The sequence below is a fragment of the Drosophila gunungcola genome (assembly GCF_025200985.1).
Source record: "Drosophila gunungcola strain Sukarami chromosome X unlocalized genomic scaffold, Dgunungcola_SK_2 000049F, whole genome shotgun sequence".
Taxonomy (NCBI): Eukaryota; Metazoa; Arthropoda; class Insecta; order Diptera; family Drosophilidae; genus Drosophila; species Drosophila gunungcola.
The window spans coordinates 456,511-481,456 of record NW_026453193.1 but is presented as its reverse complement, the minus strand read 5'-3'; the positions used below and the strand labels follow the sequence as shown (position 1 = coordinate 481,456).

The window sequence follows — 24,946 nt, the reverse complement described above, 5'->3', positions numbered from 1 at the left end:
GAGATAGCAAGTTGTTAAAAGAAAGCAAATAACCAAGATATCCACGCACTCACACAGTCGTCGAAAGGGTTTGGCTTAGAAAGGGATGGCAGGATAAGACCTACACACCACACACCCTCCTCACCAAAAGTGGTCGTATGGGAAATTACGTGTAAAGCTTCTTTGCTTATTTTTCTTAGGCGAAGAAAAACGAAACCATAACTTCGCCTTTTTGCTGGCCAAGCACAATTAGAAATTGTACCGCAGCGTTTTGGACTGTCATTTCGGCTATATCATATACTATATTATATGATATATGGGATTCTAGTGGAATGAGCAAGCGTTCCATATGGCCACGTCGTTGACTTTAAGCGGGCTGTTATTACTGGTGCTTTTGTTTTTGCTGCTGCTGCTGCTGTTGTTGTTGTTGTTGTTGTTGTTACTGGCGCAATCGAGCGTCTGTGTTTAATTAGCAGATAAAAATACAGTCAACCCATGAAGGTAGAAATACACAGGCGCACACACTGAGTTCTAGAACCCATCTCTGTCGCACCTTTTTGGTTTGGGGCCACTATCAGCGGTTGGGAAAAACAAAAAAAAATAAAAAATATATAGAGAAAAAAAAAAAAACACATATACCTATGTATACATATAGGCAGCAAACACGTTGCAGGCGTTAATTAGTTTTGGGGCTTTTCTTTTATCAGCAATAGCAATAGCAATAGGAATAGCAATAGCGGGGTAGAACAACTGTAACAACAAAACAGCAGCGGCACAGCAATGGCAACACTAACGAACACACAACCGCTTTTCAAATGCATTTCGTTCTGTTGCAAAGCGAATGCAAAGCGAATCGTCGAAGGCGATGGCGTTGGCGATGGCGATGGCAAAGGGGGGACCCTTGTACTCGGCTTCCCTGTTCCACATCCATATCAATCGGACGTGCAAGTTAACAGCGGCGTTAACATGCGTTAAGTACCCCTGCGTCACCCCCCTCAAAAGTCGCCGTCTCTGTGGCGCCAATTGTTCAAATCGATTGTATAATATATTCTTCCTCATACCCTTTTTGTGGGCTTCACTTCATCTTCGGACTGTTTCGTTTTTACTGTGTGCTTACCCATTTTTTTCTCGTCGTGGAAATTTGTCCAAGAAAACCCCTTTTGGGGGGGGGGCGGAAAAAAACTAGAGAGCCCCATTCCGAATTGAGGCCACACAAACCAAACCTAGCCAGGGGCGTACTTAAAAGGGGCCCCAGATCCTTTGAATACTAAAAGGCAAAGATCCGTATTTCAAGAAGGTTCTTTAAAGATGTCATATGAACATGACTTGCATCAGAAGAGACAAATGAGTTATAAATTCGTTTTTATACATTCAATATCTTAAATTTGTAAAAAAGAAAATCTTCAGTTAAGTTTAGTGTGAGAGCTAGACTTAAAATTAGAGTTCCCTAATTTATTAAAAACAAAATCCAAGGCAATTATCGGATTTTGTTTGTCATATTTAATAAAACTAAATACTTGTATATATCTAATGCTCCTTTAAAGTGCATGAAATCATAACCAATTCCCCTTCGCACCAACTTATTGTTATCTAGGCTAAGTCCCCTATGGAAAGTAGCGCAAACTACACCGCTGTCTTAAACAGATACAAGATGCTAACGAACTGCAAAGATAATAAATATTTAAATTGTATTTTATTTGCACACGTTCGATCAATATGTGGAAAACACGGTACCAGCAGCACACAAAAGCCAAAGCTACGTGCATAAGTTAAAGAAAGCGGTCACCGAAGGAGAAATAGGGAAAGATACAGCTGGAGATCTTTGGGCGGAGACCCAAATGCGGTTGCGGATGCGGATGGGGATACGGATACGGATATGGATACGCAGATCGATGGATTGATGACGAAACTACCAGCTCTGACGTCGCCAGTCCAACTCGACCTGGACCAGATCGGATCACACCGGGCAGAAGTCGAAGTCGAAGTCGAAGCCGAAGAACGGATCCGAAGTAAATGGGTTGGCGGTACTACATAGCACATGAAGAGCGATAGGTTAGGTGCGAGTATCTCTGGATGGGTAGATACTAGTTACCTGGCAACGAATGCCATCGCAATGGACATAGATATACAGATAGAGATAGAGGCATGGAGGCATTGAGAAACGAAGATGAAGACCGAACCGCCGGCTCTCGGGGCACGGCTCTTGTGTTGGCATTCATTTAACACGTTGCTGTTAAAATTCAGACAAGAAATCAAATTCAAATAACGCGCTTCAATTCGGTCGCACTGACGGTTCGTTACCGTTCCATTTAAGATGCAAAGATGCACACCTCGAGCATAGACGCGAATATATGTATATAAACCGATGTCCAGTTGAACACATAGATACGCGGTCCACAAATCGGACGTAGTCTCCTTTAATGAAGCTCAAATAGACAACCACCAACCAGTCTCCTTTATAGATATTATGTTATCTATCCAAGTAGCCGTATTATCAAGCGCTTAAACAATGTTTTTATCATTGTTTTCTTTGCTTAATATATTTTTGTATACTTTACTTCTTTTATTTGATACTTTTTGTACTTGAAATATTATACTTCAGAACTATTTCTGGATTTCACTTAAATCTGTTGCAAAGCTGAAGCCATTTTCTATATATTTTTTTAGTCGCAATCTATGCATCTTATCTCTGGGATTTTCTCACCTCTCATTTACCTGTGTCTCCCCCATTTGTAGCCTCGCTGCGATTGTTCTCGTTTTGGGCCAACCAAGATCCGTTTAACGATAGCTAAATGATAAGGTAAACATGACGCCGGGGAAAATAACTTTTCTTGCAGGCAAACAAATCCCATTTCCATTTAAGTTAGAGCAAACAAACTCAGATTTATTTTGGGAAAATTAATGCACATCGTTGTTGGAAAACTACACTTAAACTGTTTAGTTGATTAATAAATTATAATCACAGTTTTTTAGAAGCACGTTTTCGCGGGTTTGGATATAGATCACGTACAAATAGGCTTTACAACTTATATCTGGCCTTTAACCTTTAAGAAATGTGTTTATTGCATAAGTAGTTAACATAGCTTTAAAGTTTTCCATATAAGTTAGCCCCTTCTTAAGTACGAAAATAAAAATCTCATATTATTTTAATGAAATACATACAACTAAGCTTGAAAATACTTGTACAAGTGTTTTCTTTGTATGTATATTTTTGACACACTTCTGATTTCCTGTGGCTAACCTTCAAATATGCGAAAGTCTTTCAAAACGCGTTTTTACTTTTCTGCAATATTTTTTGAGGGCTGCTGGTAAAATGGCTAATTGGAAAATGCCAAGAGTGACGGTTGCCTTGCTCAATTTGTTCGGCTATTTTATGGACTATGGGTCATTTGGACGTTCCACTTTTTTCTTAGTTTTCGTGTTCGCCGGCTTGTTCGTTTGCCTTTTCTCCTTTTTATTTTTTTTGTTTGGATTTTAGTTTTAAGTTTTTGCAGTATTTGGTTTGGTTGTTTGAAATTTATACATTTTTTTCTGTATTTTGTGGCTTCTGCCTTGGCGTACAGGTGAACATATTTCCATTTGCTGTCGTCGCCGGCTGCTGTTTATGCAACTGCGCGACTTGCCAATAAAATTGCCAAAACCCCCTCTTTTGTTTCGCCGCAGTAGTTTTCCAGTGCAAAAACTCTGGGCCATAAATATATGGATGCTTAAATTTCGTCATTTACGGCCCGACTGGCCTGCAAACGAAAAATCTTTTCATAATTTAATGCTTATTAGCATTTGTTCGCCAGTCAGTCAGTCAGTCAGTAAGTCAGTCAGTCAGTCAGTCAGTCAGTCAGTCAGTCATACAGTCAGATTAAAGGGGGCGCTGTGGAGGAGGAGGTGGTTTTTGCGAGGGGTGCTGGCATTGTGTAATTGCCAAAAGGGGGTGGGAGTCTGGGAGAATAAGACACCTGACCTAGAGCCACAAGCGGTTGACAACGTGGCCAAGAGGAAGGCTATGTGAACTGAGCCAAAGAATAACTAAAAAAAACACAAGCATTAACACAAAGCGCGGGGCTTGGAGGCCCCACTAATCCGTCAATCTTCGATATAAATCAGCCAAAAGAATGCCACATATCTGCCAGTCGAGCAGCTTGCGTGACAAATGCATTTTGGCCAATTTCGATAGCCGAACTACAGGGCAAAGGCGTTGACATGAAATCTGGGGATTTCCAATATCAATAGTAATTGTAGGAGATATTTCTAAATATATTCTTTTCTGCGAAGAGGGCTACGTTTTATTTAAAGGTTTATCCGTTCAGAATTTTGATAACATGTTTCTAAGCTTAAGATTAAAAGGCTTAACAAATCATGAAAATCTTAAAAAAAACTACATATTTTATATATTAATATTATAAATGCTAAATTATAAATTGTATATACTTATAAATAATAAATTAAACAAATAAACTAATTGTATTGACTTCTTCTTTAACTTAAACATGCTAATGGCAACCCCTTCTCGGGTTTCCATTCTCTTTATAGTTTACCCTGCTCTGACGATCCCCATTAAAACGCGCCCCTGATCTTCGAGCCTGGGTTCTGCATGTGCATCTGATGACTGAAATCTCGGGAGGTGGCTCCAAACACATGCAATTACATGCGAAGGTTAAACGCGACGCAAATTGAGCAACTCACTGGTGGCCATGGCAACTCTGGCAAATGAATAGCGAACCCCCTCTGGGGCTCTACGCCCCTCGACAGCGACATTTAGGCCTCAAAAGCTGGCGCAGCTAGTTAGAAACACGCGAAGCTAAATGGAAACGGAAATGCACGTGGTTTGTAGATGTGGATGTGGCTGTGGCTGTGGATATGGAAGTGGAAGCGACTGAGAATGAGTTGGAAGCTAAATCTGAAGCCATAGTCCCCATTCACAGGCAGCAAATTGATTTGGACCAAGATGTTAGGTCTGAAATGGTCCCCCCCGCATTGTTTCAAAGTGACAGCTTTTCATTTTCTGCGATTTATACTCTTTAAAAAGTTATATCGTAGAAATTAGTGGTTGGAAAATAGGTGTTTCTTTCCAAATCATATTTATTGCAATAAATATCAAAACTAATGCAAAATGTTGTCTCTTTTGTGAAAGAAGTCGGCAATGAAAACTGTTAAAAGAAGTTGTCTACTTCTCGAAACAATTATATTTTGCAAAATACTATTTTCAAAAGAATTGTAGATCTAACTCTTTTGAAAAAATATCCCAACAATTGATAAAAAATAAGTTTCTTGGAAAATCAGATCCATCAGATCCACCACAGAGCATTGTATTACGAATAGTCGTACTTTCAAGTTGATTAAGATTCTATATCTAAGTTGTGCTAGGGTTTTGAAAGAGCATGCTAAACTGCGGTGTATAAATGGCAAGCCAACCATATTTTCTAGCTCATTTTCCGTTTTTCATTTTCCATTTTCCACGTTTTGCCATTGCTATTGGAGTTGTTGAAGTCGTTGGTGGCAGTTAGTGAAAATTGGCCGCTCGCTTCGTTGATTGTTTATAGGAACCCACGGGCAGCCGAACAATGTCAGTCATCAGCAACAACAAATGTTATAAAATAATTGCAGCTCTCATCTGACAGCAACAACAGAAACAACAGCAATTGCAGCAGCAGCAGCAGCAGCGACTTAAACTGCAAACTGCAAACTGCAACTGCAACTACACTTAGCGACATGCAACGTTTGACATCTCATTGGCCGTGGGTCAGTTCCTGGGAACTGGAGGTGGGTGGTGGGTGGTTTTATTAGATAGTGGGTGGTTGGGCGGTTGGGCGACGAGACAACAACTGCACAAAAATACCAGGCACTCCGTCGAAAACTTGTCATTTTTATTCGTGTTTGGGTGAGCTCAAATACAAAGACAGCAGCCATTTGATGATTGCATTATCATCATCGTCATCATCATAGCTGAATGATTTCGCTGACCATAAGTGCAGGTCTCAACAATAGTTACTACGATTATCAAAAACATTATTAAAAAACATGAACAATAAGTTTATGTAGATATTTATCGACAAAGATCTACCGTGTAAATGGTAAATCGAATTTAAAAACACAAAAGATGAAACTCCTTCCATTTCAAGAATAATAACTAGGGAAACTATTAAATTGAATCATTAATAAATTTTTTTAAGAGTCATCTTTAGTTCGAATCTCAATCAAAATTATGCCACATTCCATAAATTGTGGCTCGTTGGGCTCTAAAAAATATGTGGATCACTGGTACGATGCATAGGGGTAATCTATGGTTTTTATACCATATAGAAATAAGTTAAAATTTTAGTTTAACAGTTGAAATCATTGGAAAGGCAAGGGAAAGTTGGAAGACTTTTGCACTTTCCTGATTTATTAAGTTTACTCATTAGCCATCAGGAAGCAATGGTACACTTAAAAACACAGCTCCTCTCATTAGTCGATTTGAGCCCATGACAAATTAGAACGGCATATAAAAATGGGTGAAAAAATAGGAATGAAAACGTTTAGAATCATTAAATATCGCATACGGAGGCATCGCGATCCGTGGCCAATGGGGAAATGTCGACCATAGTCCCCTGATTATTGGGAATAGGGGGTGTACAGGTGAAACGAGGTAGCAACAAGTGCAGCTGGGACACATTTGACACAGTTTGGCCGAGCGTAACAAACCGCGTTTATCAAATGGAACTCGATTCGGTTTCGGTTTCGCTCTGGCTCTTGACGGTTGACGTGTCCAAAAAAAAAAAAAAAAACAAATGGGGAAAAACAAATAAAAATGGAGTAGCCACCTGCCAACCACCCGCAGCCACCGGTTGGAACACCACCCCGCCGCCCGACGCCCACCACCCACTGACCAACCAACCAAGCGACCAATCAGCATTTCCGCTCTAATGAAATCTGTGCAAGATGAAATGCCATCAGGAGAGTTCTATGATATGTACGATAATTATGATTATGCATATGGAGGGGTGCTCATTGATCGACATAAATATATGTAATACATTTGATGTATATAGCTTTTGTGTGGTGGACACAGTAAAGTAAGATAGCAAGATAGTAAGCTAGTCAATCAGTATGACAAATATGACGCGCTTCCGGTGCGCCATCTGGTGCTCGAAATTCAGTTATAATTTTGAGTGTTTTAACAGAGCGTGCTACAAGATACTTTCCAAATAATTTTCACTGCTTACTTAACTAATATAATTAAAATACTGGTAGTTCAATTATAATAAATATAGAAAAAGGGTATTAAAATAATAAACGGAGCTAATAACATTTAAAGTTACCTTTATATATATTTTTTTTATGTATAATCAGTTATTATATATATATATTAAAATAATCCTATTCTGCCTACTATGTTGAGGGCAATTACATATATAATACTGAATTTTGATTTTAAAATATATTTTTATATATGTACTTTTAATCCCCGATTTCTCATGAAAATAGCTGACAGGATTTTAGAGCTTCAAAAAATTGTACAGGAGAACACAGCAGTGGATAAATGTTTTCAAACAAGTAATGTTTTACTAATTTCTTTTTACTAATGCCCGTTTTTTCGTATTAATAATTTGGAATACCTACATTAGGTTGTCATTAATAAGAGAAAACGAGACTAGGTTAAACAACATTTGTAAAATGTTACTTGTTTGAATACATAAACAAACTTCTGTGCCTTTCTGCACATTTTCTATAGCCTTAAAACTATGCCGGCTATCAGCAAATAAAACCAGCAACATAAACATTTTGACACATATATTTGTATATTTAAACTGTCCCCTCAACAGTGAATTTTAGTTAAAATATCTACCCTAATTGCTTTTTTCTTTTTGTAGCTCATTATCAACGCCAGGTGCGTGTTCGCTGCCTCGTGTCGAGGGTTCTCGGTTTTTAATTCCTGACCGTAACTGCTACTCACCAAATCATTGCGCTTTCAAATTTGGCAATTAGACTAATTCGCCTTTGCTGGCTGTTGCATATGAGAATGTATAAAAAACTAAGTTTCAACTCACCCAAAATAAATACCAAAAAAGTACACACCCAGAACACACGAACAAAAAGTTTCAGTCGTCGAGAAATTTCCGGCAATAAAAAAATGGTAAACGCAAAGAACAAATAAAAAAAAAAATTACAAATGCCTTAGGATTGGCCTTCTTTTTAGGAAATTTCACACGATTTTGGAATGCAAATCGCGTTCGTACTTTGTTTTTCTTTTGTAGTTTAACTGTTTTCAGGCCAAAACTGTGCACACCGAATGAAAAGGAAAAAAAAAACCGAGTAGAAATTAACACTTTATGCGGGTCTTCGAGGGCCCTACGTGGCTCGATCACACGGAACCGAATGAATGGCAGCCAGCAGGTGAACCAGGCTTTTATAGGCCCCCAGATCCAGCCACCAAACCAACCCCTTTCGATCCTGGCCAGCTTGGCCCCGACCCGGATAAGATAACCCATAACATGGTACGATGCAGATGTCCCAAATGCCCGCCTAATGGGGATGATAATGGTTGGCAGGAGCCGATATCCAGATATCCATGGACTGGGGATGGGGGTGAGGATGTGGGGGCGCACTTATCGCCGGCCGCCTGGCGCAATTATGCAAAACAATATGGTGACCCAACTATCGATCCAGTAGATAACCATAGATAGCCACCGCGAGATAGGGGAAAACATATAACAACATTAATGGAACGGAACTGAAAAACTTAGGAATCGGTGAAGTTAACATAAAACATTATACTTAAAGTTCCCATACGACTGACCAAAAATATTTAAAAACAAGAAAGGAAGCAAACTTCGACACGCCAAAGTTCACAAACCCTTACAGTCCTTGCAATTAAATATTCATGAAAACATTTCAATTTTGATTTAAATAACCCCTCATAAAAAAAGCGAAAATTGGGCATTTTTAAGAAAACGGCTTTCAAAAATCGATTTTTATACCAAAACAAAATTGTTTTTTCTGGAAATCGATCGGGATGGATTTTATAGGTCGCCAGCTGTACCAAACAGTCACTGTTATGGCTATGCGTCTTGTTTTAAGCAAGCTACAACAAAAAGACTCTTTGGAAATGCTTTATTTTCTTATATCGCCTAAAACCCAAAAATACTGTTTAAAAATCAGTTTTTGAATAAAAAGTCTGGAAAATAATTGTCAGAAGTTAGAGTGTCATGCATCGTTGGATTCGTCATAAAATTTCCAATCAAATGGCATTCACAGCTAAAATTTTTGAAGGTTTTCAAATTTTGCTAAAAATGATGATGTACACCCTTATAAAAAAAGCGAAAATTGAGAATTTTTAAAAAAACGGCTTTCAAAAATCGATTTTTATACCAAAACAAAATTATTTTTTCTGGAAATCGATCGAGATAGATTTTATAGCTCGCCAGCTGCACGAATCAGTCATTCTTATGGCTAAGTTACAACAAAAAGACTCTCTGGAAATGTTTTATTTTCTTATTTCTCGAAAAACCCAAAACCACCGTAAAAAATCAGTTTTTGTATCAAAAGACTGGGAAATAATTGTCAGAAGTTAGAGTGACATGCATCGTTGGATTCGTCATAAAATTTCCAATCAAATGGCATTCACAGCTAAAATTTTTCCAGGTTTTCAAGTTTTGGCAAAAAATGATGATGTACCCCCTTATAAAAAAAGCGAAAATTGGGCATTTTTAAAAAAAACGGCTTTCAAAAATCGATTTTCATACCAAAACAAAATTATTTTTTCTGGAAATCGATCGGGATGGATTTTATAGGTCGCCAGCTGTACAAAACAGTCATTCTTATGGCTGTGCGTTATATTTTGGCCAAGTTACAACAAAAAGACTCTCTGGAAGTGTTTTATTTTCAAATCAAAACAAATGGCATTTATAGCTAAAATGTTTTCAGTTTTTCAAATTTTTGCAAGGGAATAAAAACAGAGATATAAGGACGGACTAGAGAAAGGAAAATCGAAAAGAAATGTATTCACAAAAATAATTGAGTGGAAATCCAAAGAATCGCCTTCAATAACTAAATAAATGTAAAAAAAAGTCTAAAAACTATGTACATGTCCCCCAAAAAGAACAAAACAGTTTACTTGAAGGGAAAAAAGAACCAAATAGTTTACTTAAATGGATATCGATTTCCCGAATCGCTGACAGCTTAGATTTCGCCTGTCTCGATAAGCAAAGTGTATATTTGTTATCTACAAATATTAAATGATGCAATTTTGCGGAATAAATAATTTTCTCTGATGTTGATACGAAATCATTTTAACATTTTCTATAAGCTTATCAGGATATAACATATGAGAAACAGTATATGAAGGTTTTAAGATCAATATTCCAGTTTAAACTGACACACAGCACAGAGCCCTAAATCGACATTAAATACAATAATAATCACGTTTAAATAGAAAGTAAATGATGTAAGCTATTTAGCCATTGTGGAACATTAAAGTACATTTAAATAAAAGCATTGACTAGAATAATTTATCAGCAATTTATTAATCAAATTAGAAAGTATGTTTACTATCCAATAAAATAGTATGTATGTACTTTAAATAGTATAAAACTTAATTAACATGGTCTTAATTTTTATGGTCTTAGCTCACTGCCACTGACTGATTATATGGTGTTTATTTTGATAAAAATAACATTATTTCATCCAATACGATTTTATTTAGTAGCAAAGACTTTAAAAAAATGGACCGGGGTAACCAATTACTTTATTAAGATAAGCTTATTCCAATTTCAATTTAAATTTTGTACGCAAGCCTTCAATAAAGAGTATATTCGCACAGTGTAAAACCTGTGCACATAGAACTTTAAAAAACAATTGACGATCGGGTGACTATATCTTTCTAGCTTTAGTAGGAAGCTATTCTTATTGATTTTTATTTTGTTTTTAAAGGATTTGAGTTTACATATATCGCTACTTTTGCCCATTATGATGGCTTCGTACCATTCCTAGACCATTTCTCCGGTATAAAACCCGAAACGCCAAAATATAATGACAACATCCAATAGCTACATATATATCTGCCATACTATAAGTAACTAAATTCTTTGGATAAGCTCTAGAAAGGATTATGTTTTAGTTAGTTGAGGTCCAAGCCATATTCTTTTGTGGATATTTGGGATATCTGTGTGATGGAGGGATTGGTTATTCTGTCGCAGGTACAGTTGTGTGTGGGAGCCCGTAGCCAACCACCCCGCTGCGCCATCGGGAACCACAGGCACTTAGGGTTGCGTTTTAGCGACTTGCCTAATCAGAAATAATTCGGTAAATTAAACAAGCAGCCGTCGAATGGGGGGCAGCGATAGGATGGGGTTGGCCGCACGCCCAGATAAGGCCAATAGGCATATGGGACGATCGAAAAGGAGATCCGGCCAGGGATTTATGACAGCCAGGCAAATACAACCTAATGTGAAATCAAATAGAAATTTCATAGTTTCTTTTTCTAACGAGTAGCGGCTGTGCTGCACAGAAAGAAAACCTGCCAGCCATCAAAGCAAACAGATCCTTACATTTGGTATATCATTTTGTTATGTGGACAATGTTGGATCGATCTGTATTCTTAATTGAAAGTGGGAAAATAGGCGTATAAGCTTGGGCCCAGAACTGCTGAAGATAGATTTATTTAACTCGTATGTTCTAAATGGTTCCCTTTCACATTTTAAATTAATATGCTGGTATATGATTGAAAATGAAACCCAAATTATAATGAATATCTCATAGATGACACATCAATGTACACGTTTTAAACTTGTTAATTAGTTATCTATATAATATGATAAATATATTTGTGTCTTTAATAGTTTGATATATCACAGTTTTACTTGGAACTTTGCCCTTTTGTTGTGCAACTTAATGTATTTCTTTCTGAATTTTTGTTGGTTTACTCAAACATAGATTGAATATGATTAAATTTAGCCAGGGACTAAACCGCTCCCAGAAATTTAAAATCAACCGATTGAATACACTCAGCATATATGATACAAAAGTGTAAACACTTTGAACTTGTTAATTACATCTATCCATAATATAATAAAAATATGTATGTATTTCATAACGCCTGAGTTTCTTTTGCAACTTGATGTATTCCCTACCCATCAACTAAACACCTCCTAGAGATTTAGAATCATTCAATTGAGTATTATCAGATCATGTCATATCGTATCAATTTTTCTTTCTGTGTGGCACACACATTGTTCTTCATCAGGTAAAAAACAGAACTGCAGATAAAACTCGGGTAGTGCCGGCTCCTAGCTTATCGCAGTTTAAATATTAATTCAGGGATATGTGGCCGGGCCCAAAAGAGAGAGAGGAAGAGAGAGAGCTGGGCTTATCGCTCTTATGGGAGATAAAGCCGGGACAAACACACGGGACTTCAGTTCCTGGAAGGCGGAGTGAGGGCACGGGCACAGGCACCACCACCGGCACCGGAAATGGCCCAACCACCAGCTGCAGGTCGCACTTACCAACTGGGTTTCCTTCGGCGCAGAGGTGCTAGCCGCTGGCCTGGATTCCTGCTTGCACTTGGCCACTTCCCGGCGGAGGGCGGCAATCTGGAATGGAGAAAAGGGGGAGAGCTTAAGGAGGGAAGCCTCAAAAGTGCCCGAAGCGGAGTTACCTCCCGATCCTTCTGCTCGCACTGCCTGTCCAGCTGCTCCTTTTGCTCCTGCGTCTCGGCCAGCAGCTGCAGCGCCGTCTTGGTCTGCTGCTCCGTGTCCTGGCCATGTCCCTCGTACTCCAGATCGCCGGGTCCGGCCGTTTCGGCCAGCACTTCCTGGGCCAGATTGGTTAGCTGGCCCTTCAGCGTGCTGAGACTGCTGTTCAGCCACGACATCTTCGCTGCTTCGCTCTTCTTGGGCGACGGGGGCGGTCGGGGGCGTGGCTCACCGGCTCGATCGCTATTCGTTTTGTTTTTGGGCTGTTGAGGCGGCGATTTGGGGCGAATTTTGCCTAGCTTTTTGGATACTTTTTTGCGTGGCACAAACTGCAGCTGATTTTGTTATTGTTATTGTTATTGGCCACGGTTATCGATAGGCGATAAGCCAACTGGCCGCAAGGCAAGATGAAAAAAAGCTGGCTGCTGCGATACGCAGTGCGAAAAATTCAATTTTAATTTGACATGACATTCCGATTTGGTTATTACTTCGAAAATGTCTTGGGAAAAATGAACTATAGTATCCTAAAGCTGGCCCAACCAATTTCCACAAGCTTCTCTATATAAGGCAAATAAACATCTTTGAATATATGTATATATATATATACTGTTCTAAAGTTTCATTTTAATTACCACATTTTGTTTGCACGAAAAGTAACAGGTAATTATTTAATTTGTTTATAAAAAACCTTTATCACAGAGTTATTAGGTTCATTTAAATTTCTAAAAATAAAAATTTTTAGAATCTAACTTATTTTTGCACACTTTTGGGTCTGTTTCCAAACACTAATTCTACCATTTTACCCATTCGTCCTAGCTGTCAAAATGACATTGTGCCCTTTTCATTTTCATTTTCAATTTTTCTTTTCTGTTCAGCAGCCGAGACAACCAGACGTCCCCATTTCAATCACCATGGATTACCTTGCTAAGTTCAAGAGGACAGCCGATTCTCCCGAGATGAAGGCCCGCTGCAAGGAAACGGAGGAAAAGGCCGTGCAAAGGGCCAAGGAACGCGATGAAAAGGCCAAACTGGAGGTCATGGCTCAATTCCGCAAGAGTTCCGGCAGGAGCTTGGATGTCCCGATGACCATGACCGACTGGAAGGACACTGGCAACGTGGGGCAGGAGATCATTGACCGGATGCGCTGCATGGGGCTTCAACCACGCGTCGATGAGTTGCCTCCAGTCCTCCCGGCCGCCGGGTCCCAGGAAAATGAGATTGTGATGCGCAGCGGATTTATGTTAGTTAAAGACCCCGATTACTTCAAGCCACGCAGGAATCATTCGGCCGTTGCCGTTTCTGTTTCCATTTCCGATCACGTTTGCCGCCCAGCCAAACGTGATGGGGACCACCTCTGGAAGCGCGTGAAAAAGGATAAACGTAGCAAGGTGCCAATAGTGGAGGACGACGACTAAGCCGGATGTGGCATCACCTAATCTGAATAAATTCTGTCCTTAAATACAAAACTAAACTAAATACTTACATAAATACATATCATACACCTATATCTACTAAAAGTCTCTTTTAATTCCCAATGGGGGGGGTGGTATTCCAGTTCACAAATTCGGTTGCAACGTTTATTTGAAATCATAAAACATTTGCTCAACACAAACAAAAAGTGATTGAGAGGAAACTTCTTGACATGACTAATGAGTTGAGTGAGTGGCATGGTATTTACAGCCTGGTTGGGAGCCAGTCCTCCGCCGGTCCCCTCTAGAAAGTGCGCGGCTGGGAGCCGAAGCCGAGGCCCACTCCCCGCATCGTGTGAGTGGCGGCTCGCGCCATCTCGTACTGCTGCTCCATGTTGGAGAACATGCGCTGGCGCTGCTGCACATCCGTCGGCACTTTCACTCCGCCGGAGGCAGCCGCTGCTGCTGCTGCTGCTGCTCCTCCTCCGCTTCCTCCTCCACCAGCAGCCTCGCCAACTGCACTCCCGTTGCTGGCCTCTGCATGGTCACCGCCGCCGCCACCGCCACCGACACCACCACCACCACCACCACTGGACTCTCCATCGCCGGACGAGCCTGCATTCTTGATGCCCATCAGACGCATGAACTTGGAGGCCACTTTGCCGTCGGAGTCCTGCGAGAAGTGGGCGTTGCCCCACTTGTTCGCCGAGTCCTCGCTCTTCTTGGAGCCCCACAGCAGCTTGCGCTTCTGTTGCTGCTCCGCATAGCGGTTGGCATTGATGATGCCCGGATTGTAGTAGCTGGGCAGCTGGATGGGTTCTAGTGCGGGTGCTGCCGCCACCGCCGGCGTGCTCAGCTCCAGGGACATCAGCGAGGGTATCTTGGGTGCGTAGTTGGGCGTCGGCAGCAGGCCACCGCCACCGCCTGCTCCTCCGGATGAGGCTGCCGCCATGGCTGCTGCGGCGGCAGCTGCATTGGCGGCTGCCAGAGCGGCCGCTGCAGCCGCCGCTGCTGCTGTTGTTGTCGTTGTTCCCGACGATCCTCCCACAACTCCGCCACCGGATTTGCCGAGCAGCTGGTGAGCTCCGGTCACTGCTCCACCCCGAAGTGGCTGGGCGGGCTGCTCTTCTTTCGGAGATCTGGAGCGACTGCTGGAGTCGCGTTCGCGGTACTTGCGCGACAGCTGCGACTGCTGCGACTGGTGGCGACGACGAACGGGCGGTGTCCCTGTGGGCGTACGGGAACGGGACCGGGAGTCCCCGCGACGACGACGGCTGCGGTCATCATAGGAGCGACGCCCTGCTGCTGCCGCATTGACCGCTGCTCCCGCAGCGCCTGACGAGGAGGACAAAGAGTTGTTGTGATGATGGTGGCGTTCCTTGCCGCCGTGGTGGCGAGCGCCCTTCTCCGAACGCCTGCGCTCGCGGTCCTTGTCGCGATCCCGCTCCCGCTCCCGCTCCCGCTCCCTTTCCCGCTCACGATCCCGATCCCGGTCCCTCTCGCGCTCCCTGTGGCTGTTGCCGTCTTTGGTACGATGGTGGCGATGATCGCCCTGCAAAGAGAACAAGGTTATATAGAGCTGTTAGTGGCATGAGGAAACAAGTCAGGAGATTGTGGGAAAACTACACCATCTTATCCATGAGACCCAAAACAAATACCCTTCAATGGCATACCTATTCGGTCCATAACAAACTTCTTAAAAGGTTCGCATTGAAAGATTTCAATGTAGCCAAAGAAACAAAATTATTGCTTTGACACGTAGTGAAATAATCATTTTAAAGAATAGAAATGTGCAACGATTTCCATTAACAACCATTTCAATTTTCCGAGTGTTTATTCACGAAACAATGATATAGCAAAGATAATATAGACTTTCGAATCCGATAAAACTTAGGACGTATTTCTGAAATTGTATAAAACGCGCATATCTCGAATTATAATTTTTATTATTACAAAATGCAAATATTACTCATCCGCCATGTTGGTTATATCGGTTCATAAAATGTTGGATACTTTAATGCCAAAATAATCTCCAGAAAATGGAAAACTTATAATTTAAGTTAGAATGGACCCACTCACCTTGCTGTGATCCTTGTCGCGTCCTTTGTCGCGGCTTCGTTCTGGGTCGCGTTTCTCCCGCTCCCGTTCTCGCTCGCGATCCTTGTCCCTGTCCCGCTCGCGCTCCCTGTCCTTGTCCTTATCCCTGTCCCGCTCGCGCTCGCGGTCCCGATCTCGTTCCCGCTCCCTGTCCTTGTCCCGCTCCTGGCGGTGGCGACTACTGGGCTGCGGGTCCTGCAACGGGAAGAAGCAACCCACCGAGGAGAATTATATTAGAGCGTATCAACGAAACGGTACTGGCGGCTAAGGATCTAGGTCTAGATGCTAGATGCTAGAAATGAAAGAGGATGTGGGCGGGCTGTGGCCACCAGCTGGGGCCGGAGGTCCTTTCCAGGGTATCCTAGATTGCTTAGAGAGTTGTTAAGTTCTATTTGATCGCTTTTTGGTATACTCACTTTCGTGCGGCTCGAGCTTTCTTTCTTTCATTCTCTCTCTCTCTCTCTCTCTCTCTCGCTTTCACGCCACCAGTGAGTGAGTGTGTGCGTGTGTGCGGGCGTGTGTGTGTGGTGAGTGTGTCCTGAAAATTGTTCTGATTCTTTCGGTGTGTCACACACACACCCACCACCACAGCCACTGAGTCGCACACAAGCCTAGTCTCTGTCTCTACAAATCTGATCGATTGTCGCATTTTCGAAGTGGCTATTGGTAATCGAGCGATTACTACGATCGGGGTATCGTCAATGGTCGTAGGTCAGGTTTTTATTTATTTTTTGTTTTTTTGATAATGGTTTTTCATTTTGGTTGGTTTGGTTTGGTTTGGTTTGGTTTACGTAACAACAACAACAATGATAATAAAATGGTAGAGTTTAGTCATTTAAATATTAATTGGCATATATAGTTTAAAACTTAACTAAGCGGGCCAAACAACAACAAAGTGTGTAATCGCAAGCGGACCGACAGAAACAGAAATTTTTTTTTTTTTTTTTTTTTTTTTGTTCATAACAAGCTGGCAGTGGCTAAATTTACACATTTTTTTTGGGGGGGGGGGGGGGGGGGGGAGGGTTGGAGCGCATGTAGCTGATCGTGCAGATCGATATACATAGGTATAACAAATTTCATGAGGGTGCAGCTGTTGACAAAATAATAGCACTGAAGCCTATAATAAAATTGTTCTATTTTTTGTATTTGCATCTAAATAATTTTTCTAAATAAATGTGTTAATAAAAATTTTAAATTTGATTTTTATAAATCAATTAAATTAAATCGGTAATTTAAATTACATCATTTTAAACATTTCTAATAAATTCTAATATAAACAAGTTAATGATTGATAGGTGGATTGCAAGGTGGTTAGAAAAATAAATAAGATAGACTGAATAGAAATCTAAGTACCAACTACCCTTAAAGGAATATCTCTCTCAAAATCTTATAAACTTTTTATGTACATTTTATTTTGCAAGCGATTTTTTTTTAAGTTTTGAAGGTTTTTATGACAATTTCTATGTCATGGGGCTATAAGATGAGCTTTAATTATCTAAAGAAAATTAAGTTTCTTTTCAATAATTTATAATCAGGGCTGATTTACTGCCAGCCAGGGAAATTCCACTGCATAAATGGATAATTTTATGAATAAGTAAACTGAATATCTGACTAAAAAAAAAACCATGAATTAAATCGATAAAAAGCCCTTCTTTTAATGCTATATATTTTCTAATTTTAGGCATTTCTATAAAACAATGCATGTCCTCAATTCAACAGGAGCTTTAGAACAATTCCTTGACCAGAGAAATTGAGCACAAGGCTGCGTTATTGATTTAATGCGGAGTGGTGTGCTATTATTCTGCCTGCCACTGTTAGTGGATGGAAATGGCACATGGAAAGTTCACATCCGCATCCGCATCCGCTCCAACCCAGACACATACACACGTATTGTACATAGTATATAGTATAAATTTATGTGGAGAATTTATCGATTGGTGCAACGGCAATTCTTTACCTCATCAATCCTGTGATTATGCTGCTGCGATGCCGGCAGAGGAGGAGTGTGATGGCGTCGCCTTTTCTCCTTATCCTTCTCCTTCTGCTTTTCCCGCGGACTGGTGTTGTTGCCGCTGCCGCTGCGACTGTCTCTGCCGGCGCCGATGTCAACGTCGCCGTCACTACTTCCATTGTTGTTATTGTTGTTGTATCTCTGCCTTAGGAAGCTAGTTGTTGTTGTTGCAGCTGATTTTGCATGCGGATGCGGCTGCAAATGTTGTTGTTGTTGTTTTGTGGTGCCTAGGGGAATTTTGCAACTATTCAGAAACAGCAAATTCGCATTATTTTACTAAAGCACTAGGATACTTAAACTAAATTAGAATGAGGGTTAGGGGAACGGGTTGTATTTTCTTGTGGGGTGGTGGGATCGGATCGGGATAAGTTATCTCTATTTCAACGCATTGCACACACACACACAAGGGCAAAATGAAGAGGAAGCAAAAAAAAAATGATTGAATGTGTACACAAAATGCGCTCTGACGTTGAGTTCGATTTTGTTTCTTTTTCAGCTGCTCCCGGCCTTGCGGCGTGGCTATATTTACCCGGATCTGGTAGCCAGCATCCTCCTGGTCGTCCTCGCTGCTGTAATTCACCAGGGCCTCCATTGTTTTACGCCGAAAAATATTTTTTAGCCCGAGTGCGTCAAAATAAAAGTAATCAATTGATAGAGGTGGAAAAGCATCGATATCAAGTTCAATATCGATTGGTCGGGTGGTTGAGGACTTCGCTGGTTGAGAACTTGGATTTCCGAACAGAAATTTTAGGAGTCAACGTTATTTTAACAATGTTTTTTAGTTCTAAAACTGACGAATATTCAAAGAAAACCTTGAAAGCCGAAAACCCTGTATGAGATTAGAATTTATCTATTTAACATAATTTTGGCCTCAATAAAAAACGGATGTGGATACTCTTACGCATTAAAATTTAAGGAAATTGTATAAATATGTATATATTGATTAATCGCTTGCAGTGAAGTAGACAACCGTTTTTTTTTATCTTTCTTACTTTGTTGTATATTCAGCTACAACAATTTTAAGGACGTGAAACTGAAATTTAAGAGATATAGCCGTTTTAAAGTTTATGTTAAACATCGCTGATATATCGATATCATCGATGTTCTGTCATCTCTAACGTGTGTTTAAACAAAATGGCCGAATTTGAACTTTGAAAATGGTCGTCAAAAATTTCCCTCCAGTTCATTAGTTATCATTTAAAAAATCTCTACTCAAGATCAACAATCATATTAAAAACATATTTAATTAATTGATTAATAAAAATATTTATTCGCTTCTAGCTAAAATAATTATTTATTGTTAAATAAAAATATCTTAAAATTGTTTCGTATTATTGTCATATTAAAAGTGTATGTTTTAAAAACATGCATATTTCTTTTTGTCTCAAATTAATCAATACTAGGTAGATGCCAAAAACATTTTTTAGTATTAATTAATTAAAACATAGCCATAAAAAATAAACAATTTGTAAAACTAAATAAATATGTATAACTACATGTATAAAAACTTCTACAAGTATGGCATATGGTTAGTGTTAAAAATTAGTCTTTTTATTTTATGTGTTTCGGAATACATTTGATGATTCTTCGAAATGAAATTAAAAGGGAAAGTTAGTGACATTTATTCTACTGGGAACGTTAAGTTGTTTGCTTCATGCGTGTTAAAAAAAAAATGGGATGATAATTTATGTGATAATTTATGTGATATTTATGTGATAATTAATGATTATGTTGAATATAGTGTCCAGTTATCAGGGTTTAGTTTGTGCGCTTTTTCGGAGGCACGGGAAGCGGTGGGAAGTTTGTAGAGTTAAAATTGATGACATCGAGGTCCGTGAGGTTATCACTGGAGCCACTGGCACCACTGGCACCACTGGCACCACTGTCACCACTAGTCATCAGCGGTGCTCCCGTTGCCTTTTGGTTTCCAAATTTCTGCGGAAAAAAGGAGATGAAATCAATTTAAGGAACGTTTTAAATATGGGTAAAATATTTTCACCTAATCTACATGTTTGAAAATGATGTATTATTAAAAGCATACAAATATACCAAATCTAAAGATTGTTCAAATATCGCATATATCTATGTATATAATAATTTAAAACTAAATGCAAGCGACTTCTAAGGACGTGGAAGTTAAGTGTATAGTTTCACTAATGACTATATGTATAGTGTTGATTTATCAGATCCAGTTTTTACAACCAATACGATCTTTAACTGTCTTCATTCGTATTGGCTTTTGCATCCCAGCGACTTATTTTTAATTTAAATGTAGAAACCGATAGGAGAAAACCAGATTTGATTTTTTAATCAGAGTCCTTTTTACATTTTAATTTACGAAAACTGTCACCCAAAATACTGGCCTTACTTGAACCTGTAGCACCAGCACTTGCCTTGCTTGTGCCGCATGCTCCTCCTGAGTAATATCCTTCTTGCGGTCCTGCATCTGGCATTCGTCCTGACTGAGGAGTAAGACAAAATGGAGATTAGGACATTATATCAACGTTATTTATACCCTTGCATGGGGTATTTTTATTTCCGAGTAACTCGGATACGAAATACACCCCAAACTTCACTCTACTATTTTATAATTAAAGTTTGAGTTATATATAAATCGGACAGCAATATCCTATAGCTGCCATACCGAATGATCGAAAAATCGACATAGCTTGAATGCTTTTTACGAATACGAAATAGAAAAATTGTCGTTTTTATAAATTATTTTATTTTTGAAATAGCTGCCATGATATATAAACTAGCCGAATTTTGTTTTGATCTTTTTTTTACTTTACTCAAATATATATATATATATATATATATATATATATATATATATATATATATATATATATATATATATATATTTTTTTTTTTTTTTTTTTTTTTTTTTTCACGGATCGCAATCAATGCAATTTTTATATACAAATTGAACTTCAATTTGAACTGTTGTATAATGAAAATCATTATATTTGATTCAATTAATAAAACTAAAACTTGTTGAGACAAAAAATATATAAAACTCAAAAATATTGATTATAAAAGATTGTTCTTTTTTTTTGCTCAAATAAAACGAAATAAATAACTATGTACTTATGTCTGGGTTATATTAAATTAAAACAAAAAAAACAAAATTGAATAACCAAGAAAGAAATGCATTATTTAAACAAACGTATAGATCTTAATGTAACATTCTTTTTTAATTCCATTTCAAGTGAGAAAGTTTTAAAAAAATATGATAATTATTTACCGTCCCTGATAATTGTATATTCATATTTGATGATTTGGCCACTACGTTCTTAGCTCTTTTTTTTTAGAGTCGCATAGGGTATGTGGGATGCATGACATGTGAGTCAAGGCTTTGATCACTTACAAACCACCTGACTCACCTGGCGGTTTGGATAGAACCCAGGTGGTGGTCCCCCCATCTGAGGGACCATCGAGGGTTGGAATGGCCCAACAGCCTGCTGGTAGGGCACATAGGGCGGTGGGGCACCATAGTAGACCGTGTCCATGGGCATCGGCATCTCATAGAAATGTACGCCTTGCATGGCGTACATTTGCGCTGCGTGCAGCTCCTCCGGCATGAGGTCCACCGGGAAGGGCTCCATCTGGGCGACACAGTTCACGTAGAAGGGATTGTCCCACCAGTTGTTAATGAAATTACGGCTTTTTTGCTGTCGCTGATTTCCATGGAATCCCGATCCCGATCCCGATCCCGCCTTGTTTGAATTGTGGATCCTCTGCTGCGAGTACGGTGGCCAGGTGACCATTGGCTGTGGATACATGTTAACGGCTGCTGCACCTGCTGCACCCCAGTTGTCGTGGACGCTCAGATTGAAAAGATTGTTTGGCACCTTGTGCTGCTGCTTGTATTGATATTTCTTGTGTTGCTGTTGATATCTCTTCTGTTGATACTGATGATGCTGATGATGTTGCTGATGTTGCTGATGTTGCTGATGTTGCTGATGTTGCTGATGTTGCTGATGTTGCTGACGGTATTGCTGCTTGCGTTGCAGATGCTGCTTTGGCATGTAAATGCCACAGTTCGGTGGTCTTTGGAGATGCTGTCGCTGCAAGCACCAAGTCATTGGCTTCTCGGGCATCACTTGCCAAATATACTGGGTACTCTCCACCCACTTGACAAGCTCCATGACCTGCTCCTCGACTGACTTCTGGGCCCTCTTCTGCTTTCTGGCCAGCAGCATCTCGTAGCCAATGGGTTTCAGTTTGAGGCACTCGAAGAACTCCTTATCGGGTATATCCAAGCCTGATACGGCCAGGCTAAGCGGGTTCCTCCAGAATTCTGGCGGCGGAACGCCATCCCCCTTATTTGGGGTCATTAGTGGCCCGAAATCGGGTTCGTGGCACAGAACCGATATGCGCGGCATGGCTGTCTGACTAGAGATCCATGAGATATCATCAGGATCCTCGGGTAAATCATTCACAAACGAGACCCACTGACCGGACTTGTACCACTCGGCGAAGCTGGCCGTTGGCAACATGGGCAGCTGCTTCGGCGGCGGAGATGGCAATGGTTTGGGTATTGGTAAAGCTGATGGTAAAGCTGTTGTCATGGGTAGTGGTAGAGTCGGTGGCGGTTTCCGTAAAGTTGATACTATTGGCGGTAATGGCAAAGCCATTAATGACTTCCCCGGGAATTTCGAGAACTTGCCCGCGCTTGTCCGCATGAGCAGCTCCGGATCAATGAAGCTGGCAAGGGTTAGGGACTGGCCGGAGTGGGTATAGTGTCCCTTGCGGCGCTGCGAGCTCTCCAACTCCAGATCGCCCCCGCTGGTGCTGGTGCTGGTGCTGGTGCTTGTGGCACTGCTCTCCTGGCTACTGGTCACGCTGCCCTCGGACTGGGAACTATCCGGTGACGGTAGCAATGGGCCCTGGACACGCTGGCGTTGTTCTTCGGTGGCGAAAATGGCAATGCAAAATATATGTCAAAAATATAACGTTTGCAAACAGGATATGACAGAAAAATTAGTTTTAAGGAACCATAAAACCATATTTTATATTATTTTATAGTGTTTCCGTGTTGTACCTTGGAAAGTTCTTGGAAACCAATTCTATTTGGTGAGTACTTTTAATGCTAAATTAAGTAAGCATTAAAATATGTTTAGGACAAAATTAGCCATTACCAAATATTAAGACTTAAAAATAGAGTTAGCTATAGAAATCGAACCAAAAACCTTATGAATCGGGAAAGAATTACCTTCCATACTCTTATGAGGAAAAAATCTGAATAATTTCCTGAAGTCCTTATGTCAATGTCAAATGCTTTTTCTTCTCACATTCGTTTGACAAACATTCTTTACCAACACTAGCAGGAAAAAAAGAGCGAGATAGATGGATGAAAAAAAAAAAAAATGCACGTGCCAGCCGAATGAAATCCCAGGAAGAAGTCCAACTTATGAGTTTTAGAGCTTTCCGAGTTTCCCAGCCGGGAGATTTGCAAATATGCCAATGGAAATGAATCCAGTGATATGTTTGCAATGCTTTTGAATGGAATTTGTTGTGTTTTGGCTAGCATTCGCATTCGCTTTCGCTTTCGCATTCACATTTCCACGGTCAGCAAAATGGACTCCCCCCGAGTGCGTTTCGCGATTTGTTTATATTTACGGGGATTACGGTGGCCTTTGTTTATGACGCCGGACACACGATCTTTATGGAGGGGAATGAAGAATGGAGGAGACTTACCGGCCGATGCATACGAATACGAACTGGACTGGTATTGAAATTTATTCGTTCTGTCCAACTGATGAATTGTAACGAAATGAAACGAAATATGTATGTAATTAGTAGTTACTAGTTGGTACCTATTAGTAAGTAGTTAGTACTTAGTGGCAATGCCCCTCTCCTGTACTCACAAGTTTTGCCGGGTTGTTGTGGCTTCGCTTTATTTTGGCTTTCTTTGGAAGCCGCTTGTTTTTTTTCTTCTGGCCTTTTGCACCGCTGTCTTGATCAATTACCGCTTGCGGCAAGCCCTGTCGCTTTCTTTGGCGCTTGCTAATATACTTCATCGCTGGTAAATCACTTTCTTAACTTCACTTCACTTAACTTCAATTTAATTAAATTCAATTCAATTTAATTCAGTTCGCGGCACCGGACCGACTTTTCCGGATGCGGAAACAAAAAGGAGAATGACAAGTGATGAGAGCTTGATAAGCGCGTTAGCCACTTGCAGCATCGATACGTAGGATAACCCGATATCGATGTGACTTCATTCTTCTCCCCTCCCTAAAACCCTTCTACATTTGAAAACTGAGTACAAACATTGGTGAATTTTAAGTTTTTAGACGTTTCCCCCCATCCTAAAAACCAGTGAGGGCTGGATGAACTGTAAAAAGGCCGTGGAAGATAAATTCCCGAAAATGTTGCGCATGTGCAGAGTAAATACAATTCCAAGAATTTAAAAAAAAGCGCTGCATCTAGAGATGGACTGTATGCGATATTTGCACGTGGGCATTGATGGCTTTAAAATAAGAAAAGCACATTGGATATAATATATGAGGGGTGTTATAAATAATTATCAAATCAAAAAATCCCTCGAATATACCAATATGCGGCTTTGGCTCGCCGAGTCCAGTTTACTTCCGAAAAAATTTACTTTTGGATATTTTCTAAGTAAGTAAATTGCTGAATCGCTGAATTTCTGTCCCAATCGTTAAGGGAATACCCAATCTGTTTTCAAAAAGTGGTCATTTAGACTATGTTTTATTATTAAAAAACCATTGTAATTTCATAATTTGGGTATTACCCAAACGACTGAATAGTTAACT

General features: G+C 40.2%; 3 protein-coding genes across 4 annotated transcripts in view; all 3 read right to left on the bottom strand.

The window, feature by feature from the left end:
- Nucleotides 1–13,005, bottom strand: part of LOC128260990 (thyroid receptor-interacting protein 11) — a 28,385-nt gene extending 15,380 nt beyond the window's left edge. The window contains 2 exon segments of the mRNA XM_052994372.1: nt 12,456–12,542; nt 12,608–13,005. Of these exon segments, the coding sequence (XP_052850332.1) occupies nt 12,456–12,542; nt 12,608–12,823 (303 nt within the window). The 5' untranslated portion in view covers nt 12,824–13,005.
- A 1,194-nt stretch (nt 13,006–14,199) lies between these two features.
- Nucleotides 14,200–18,836, bottom strand: LOC128261002 (arginine/serine-rich coiled-coil protein 2). Of its 2 annotated transcripts, none has more exons than XM_052994396.1 (4): nt 18,691–18,836; nt 18,108–18,405; nt 16,133–16,345; nt 14,200–15,605 (listed from the first exon to the last, which is right to left on the bottom strand). In XM_052994396.1, exons 1-4 carry the CDS (start codon nt 18,708–18,710, stop codon nt 14,358–14,360), a joined length of 1,779 nt encoding a protein of 592 aa, XP_052850356.1. In that variant the 5' UTR covers nt 18,711–18,836; the 3' UTR covers nt 14,200–14,357. The 2 variants fall into 2 exon arrangements, with proteins under 2 accessions (XP_052850356.1, XP_052850357.1); XM_052994397.1 differs by having other exon boundaries at nt 18,108–18,382; nt 18,690–18,829.
- Nucleotides 18,837–19,812: 976 nt separating this feature from the next.
- Nucleotides 19,813–24,512, bottom strand: LOC128261000 (uncharacterized). The gene is made up of 5 exons (XM_052994394.1): nt 24,035–24,512; nt 23,865–23,922; nt 21,548–23,073; nt 20,530–20,623; nt 19,813–20,096 (listed from the first exon to the last, which is right to left on the bottom strand). The coding sequence occupies exons 1-5, from the start codon at nt 24,185–24,187 to the stop codon at nt 20,053–20,055; spliced, it is 1,875 nt and encodes a 624-aa protein (XP_052850354.1). The 5' UTR covers nt 24,188–24,512; the 3' UTR covers nt 19,813–20,052.
- Nucleotides 24,513–24,946: the final 434 nt, after the last annotated feature.